Source organism: Sarcophilus harrisii, chromosome 6, assembly GCF_902635505.1.
Source record: "Sarcophilus harrisii chromosome 6, mSarHar1.11, whole genome shotgun sequence".
Lineage (NCBI taxonomy): Eukaryota > Metazoa > Chordata > Mammalia > Dasyuromorphia > Dasyuridae > Sarcophilus > Sarcophilus harrisii.
Window position 1 is genome coordinate 250,807,023 of NC_045431.1, and position 5,366 is coordinate 250,812,388.

The 5,366-nt window shown below is 33.4% G+C and overlaps 1 protein-coding gene across 1 annotated transcript; it reads right to left on the minus strand.

Annotated features, from left to right (window-relative positions):
- Window positions 1–924, minus strand: LOC100922410 (olfactory receptor 10AG1-like). Its single transcript, XM_003773847.1, has one exon. The coding sequence runs from the start codon at window positions 922–924 to the stop codon at window positions 1–3; it is 924 nt and encodes a 307-aa protein (XP_003773895.1).
- Window positions 925–5,366: the final 4,442 nt, after the last annotated feature.

Below are 5,366 nucleotides of genomic sequence, written 5' to 3' on the forward strand. Positions count from 1 at the left end.
TCACTTAGGAAGCATTTTTCTCAGAGCAACAATGACATCCTTATTTCTCAGGCTATATATCAAAGGGTTGAATACTGGGGTCACAGTGGTATAGAAAAGAGCAAACACTTTGACTGATCCTGTAGAATGAGGGGATTTTGGCCTCAAATACACAATACTACCAGACCCATAGAATAAGCACACAATCATGAGGTGAGATGAGCATGTGGAAAAGGCTTTGGCTCTCCCTGAGGTTGAAGGAAGTCTCAGGATAGTAATTATGATTTTGACATAGGATGTGAGTATCAACAGAAAGGGAGTTATGATAAACAACAATGCAACAAGTTGGACAGAGACCTCTGTCTTATATGTGTCCCCACAGGCCAACTCAAGTAATGGTGGAGCCTCACAGAAGACATGATTAATTTTTTTAGGACCACAAAAATTGAGACAGAAAATCAGGTATGTCTCCCCTATCAGTACCGGAACCGCAATCATCCAGGACATCACAACCAGTTGGATACATACCCTACGGTTCATGATGAGAGGATAATAGAGAGGCTTACAGATGGCCACATATCGATCATATGCCATCACTGCCAGGAGCAAGCACTCTGCCACTCCCAGAATATAGATGAAACAAGTTTGTAAAGCACAGTGTAGGAAAGAAATAGTGTTCTTCTGAGTCCAAAGATCTACCAGCATTCTGGGTATAGTGACTGCTGTGTAACAGATTTCCAAGAAGGAAAAGTTCCCCAGGAAAAAATACATTGGTGTTTGGAGAGTTGGCTCAATCTTGATTATGACAATGAGGAGGCCATTTCCTATCAATATACATAAGTAGATGACAGAGAAAATGCCAAAGAGAAACCCTTGGAGGTTGGGAAGATCAGAAAATCCCAGGAGAATGAATTCCCTCACAACTGTGAAATTGTCTCCTGTCATTGAGTCTTCTGCCTGCAGAAACAATGACAAGACCAATCAATCATTTTCTTTCTTACTATCCAGGGATTTAAAATACTCCATCATTGTCATGTAAATGTAAAAGCACATTTTCGGGTAACTCGTATTAATTGTAAGTAAATTCTAAGAGCTGTAATATACCCTTATTTTAAAGGTGAGGGGAAAAGTTGATTAACTTGCCAATATTTACATGCTCTGCAAGAATTTGAATAGGATTTGAATTTAGATTTGCTTGACTGAAGCCATCACTCCTACCCCTATCATGTTTAATATCTTTTCATAAATGATGATAGAAAAGAGGATAAAATACATAATAATTAATCTGAATTATATAGTTAAAATACAAAAGGAAATTGTGTGCATAAACAATTAACAAAAAAACTACTATTCATTGAAAAAATATGTACTATATTTTTGATAAAAAGTCTGATTTTAGATAGAGATGCTCAAAAAAGTAGGGGATTTAATATATGTCATCCAAAAGTTAATATGTTCATTAATATTCAAAAGAAAATTATAAATTAATAGTAATCATCAAAAAATCCCTAACATTAATAAAAATAAAGATGAATAAAATTTTCTCTTTACCTAATACCTGTAAATTTCATTGGTTAAAAATTTTAGAAATTCACTTATAGAGTCTCATTGGGATAAGAATCACAACACTTTATTGTGACATAGCTTCATTAATCTAAGTAGTCTAGAAAACAATTTGGAATTATGGAAGCTGAAACAATAAATGTTTTACATACTTTGACTCAGGGGATCTGATTACTATGGAATATCCTGAAAAGAGAACAGGTATAGGAAAAAGAAAAAGTAAATTGAATACTCAAAAATTATTTATATTGACTGTAGTTGAAAAAAAACAAAGAATAATCAACAGGAAATAACTATTTTTGTTGGTTCAGGATTTTGCCTACATATTATCTTATTGGGAAATCAAAGTATGAGCAACTGAAGAAATTTGGAAAGATTTTTTTTCTTCTTAGTCAAATGATATATAGCAAAGAAAGCACAACCAGCACATTAATATCCACAAGATTTACCATAATGTAATTGGTGGTGGTGGTGGGGTAAATAACAGGAGCTGGGATCAGATTAATTATACTCAAAAGTCTTTGTCCAACAGAACAAACTATAAAGCTTATTTTTCTCTTCTAATCAGAGTATGTTGAAGGGAGTTTTATTGCGAAATGCTTAATTAGTTATTGTTTTTTTGCCCTGATGTTTGCATTTACTTAACAGTTTTTGATCTTCATAAAGGAAATTATGTGAATGGAATTTTTCTTCTGGGAAATGTGTTATAAAAGAGAAAAGGGAAAAAATATAAAATTGAAGCAATATCAAGCTAGATTTTTTGGGGGGCAATTTAAGTGACTACTGGTAAACTCCATACACACATATCTTGGTTGGCAGAAGTATCAAAGGATATTCTGTAAACAGAATGTTTTATTCCCTGAATAATCTCTTTCTTGAATCTCTATTACTAAGTAGAATCATAAAATTCAAAATTATCACAAGAATCATAGATAATGATCCTCTTCAGATTAAAGAAACTAGAGGTGAGGTAGCAAAGTGCTCAAACTTACCTTTCTTAGTAAGAATTAAAATATATTTAACTCCTTGCTTCTTGAATAATGAGGAACATAGGAGAGGTATTTAATAACATACATCCATAAATTACTTTAATGTTTCAAAACATTTTATATAAGTTATTGCATCAATATTATAATGTAGGAACCACAGCTATTCTGATTTTACAGAGAGAAGATTAACACTCTATCAGAATAATCTGCCAAATTTCACACGTGTTTGGTGCTAAAGAGAAGAACTGAATGTGAGGTTCCCATGTCTGCAAGTTCAATGCCCTTTCTATGAGTCCATGATCCTTTTTCCTTAAATATTAAAATACACAAATAAGCACAAACAAATTCTGTGAGAGGGACCAAACTATCTTGTTAAAGTCAATTTTAGATGAAATCACTGAGCACTTCTCTTTAGTTGAAGAATCTTGCCAGCTCTCTGGGGATACCAGCTCTCCCAAGCCATATTTCATTTTTTAATGAGAGAAATGGTCTTCTGGCTCAAAGTCCAATCATCTAAACAAACTGTAATGAGGCAAGGTTATAGAGGGAAAACTCTTAAGTCTTGAGAAAAGCAACTATTTTGAGGCTTCAGATATGCTGATAACTAAATATCTTTTTATTGTAAGGTCACATTTCTATTCATATTAATTTCCTCACTTGTAAAATGGAAACAAAAAACAGGTTATTTTCACTTCCTGCTTCATAGCATTGAAAAAAAAATAATTTTGGAGTAATAGGGTTTTTAATCATTCATTATCATAATTGAAGGAATAACACATGACTTATTCACCTCAATTTTTCAATGAAAAGATTTAGAATAATGCGGTTTTTAATATCATGGACTAAATTGTCTCCTCTGTAGCATCCCATTGCTTAATGAAACATTTGACATAATTATTCTAGATTTTGGGAAGGGTTGTTAGTGTGCTCACGGTGGGTGGAGACAGAAGGGAAGTACTAAGACTATATGATTATGAATAAGAAGATATGGTCTTAAATCTCAACTCCATTATTTCATACTTCAATGACTTTAGTAGGCTGTCTCTCTACTTTGTTCCCCCTATATGTCTCAAAGGTGGAGGTCAGAGCAAATAATATCCATAATTTTCTTTTTTTATAGCTTTTTATTTACAAATTATATGCATAGGTAATTTTACAGCATTGACACTTGCCAAACCTTTTGTTCCACTTTTTCCTCTCATTCCACCCATTCCCTCCCCCAGATGGCAGGATGACCAATACATGTTAAATACATTAAAGTATAAATTAAATACAATATAAGTATACATGTCTTAACAGTTATTTTGCTGTACAGAAAGAATCAGACTTTGAAATAACATACTATTAGCCTGTGAAGGAAATCAAAAATGTGGGTGGACAAAAATAGAGGGATTGGGAATTTTATGTAATGGTTCGTAGTCATCTCCCAGAGTTCTTTCGCTGGGAATAGCTGGTTCAGGTCATTACTGCTCTGTTGGAACTGATTTGATTCATCTCATTGTTGAAGAGGGCCACATCCATCAGAATTGGTCATCATATAGTATTGTTGAAGTATACAATGATCTCCTGGTCCTATTCGTTTCACTTGGCATCAGTTCATGTAAGTCTCTGCAGGCCTTTCTGAAATCATCCTGCTGGTCATTTCTTACCGAACAATATAAATTCCATAATTTTCTACCAAGAATAGAACAGAAGATGATTCACAGCAATTGGATAGGCAAGGCATTACCAACTATATATAAGTTATATTATATACTTCCAGATCTTCCTTCCCACTGGACTTTTCACTTACCACTAGGTCCTAAAATCTTCTGATCTTGTTATTTTTCCTCTCATTGAATTCTTTAAACTTTGTTATCTTAACTATTAATATAGTCTAAGTTTTTCTAGATCTTGTTACTTACTTTTGACTTTTGTCATCTCTTTTGAAGCTGAATTCTCTCATATTTATGTCTTACGTTATTTAGACTGAGCGATCCACAAAATTTTGATGTGGTTCCTTTTTCTATTAGTATCCTAAACACTTAGCAAAATGATCAACAAATAGTAAGATCTGGAAAATTTTAAGTTAACATATACAAATGGATGGATAATTGAAATTCTTTAATCCTAATATATAAGAACTCTCTCCCAGGATCTTAAACTCTTTATAATTATATACATTTCTTTGTGCCCAGGTCATCGATAATGTAGTTCAATGGCAAGCACATCAGGATTTTTTTCTCCATTTACCATCATGTATTTATCCTTTCATATTCACCCTTTCTGATACTACATTTCCTCATAGAAATATGATATTTCACCCATTCTCTTTCTTTTGGTTAAAGCTTCCCTTTTTTCATAGCGCCAAGTTACAATATCCAAGTGTGGTTGATTGGACCAATACAAGCTCAGAATGTTCTGCCACAAGTCAGATATGAGTAGTCCCAATGAACCTTTGGAGAAGATTTTCTAATTTTGTCTCTTGCATTTCTTCTTAACTAATTCAAGTCTGGTTTGCTCATAGAGCACAGCACTTTGATGAGGGCATGACTGGCTGGATGGTCCTTTGTTAGTGTTTCCTATGTCATACAATTAATTCTCAAGTTCTTAAGAGAAACCTTGAGAGTTTCCTTCTAACATTTTTTCTTACTATCATGTGAATGTTTTCCTTCTGTGAGTTCTCCATAAAATGGTGTTTTGGGGAATTGTACATTTGGCATTTGAATAATGTGATCAGTCCAACAAAGTTGTGCTCTGTACAGAGTTTGAATGCTTAGTTTAGTTCGAGAAAGACTCTGTTTCTGATATCTTCTTCTTCCAGGTGATCTTCAGAATCTTAAGAAAATTCAAATG

Coding starts and splice junctions, on each gene's coding strand:
- LOC100922410 (XM_003773847.1), bottom strand. CDS start 924: ATGACAGGAGACAATTTCACAGTTGTGAGGGAATTCATTCTCCTGGGA.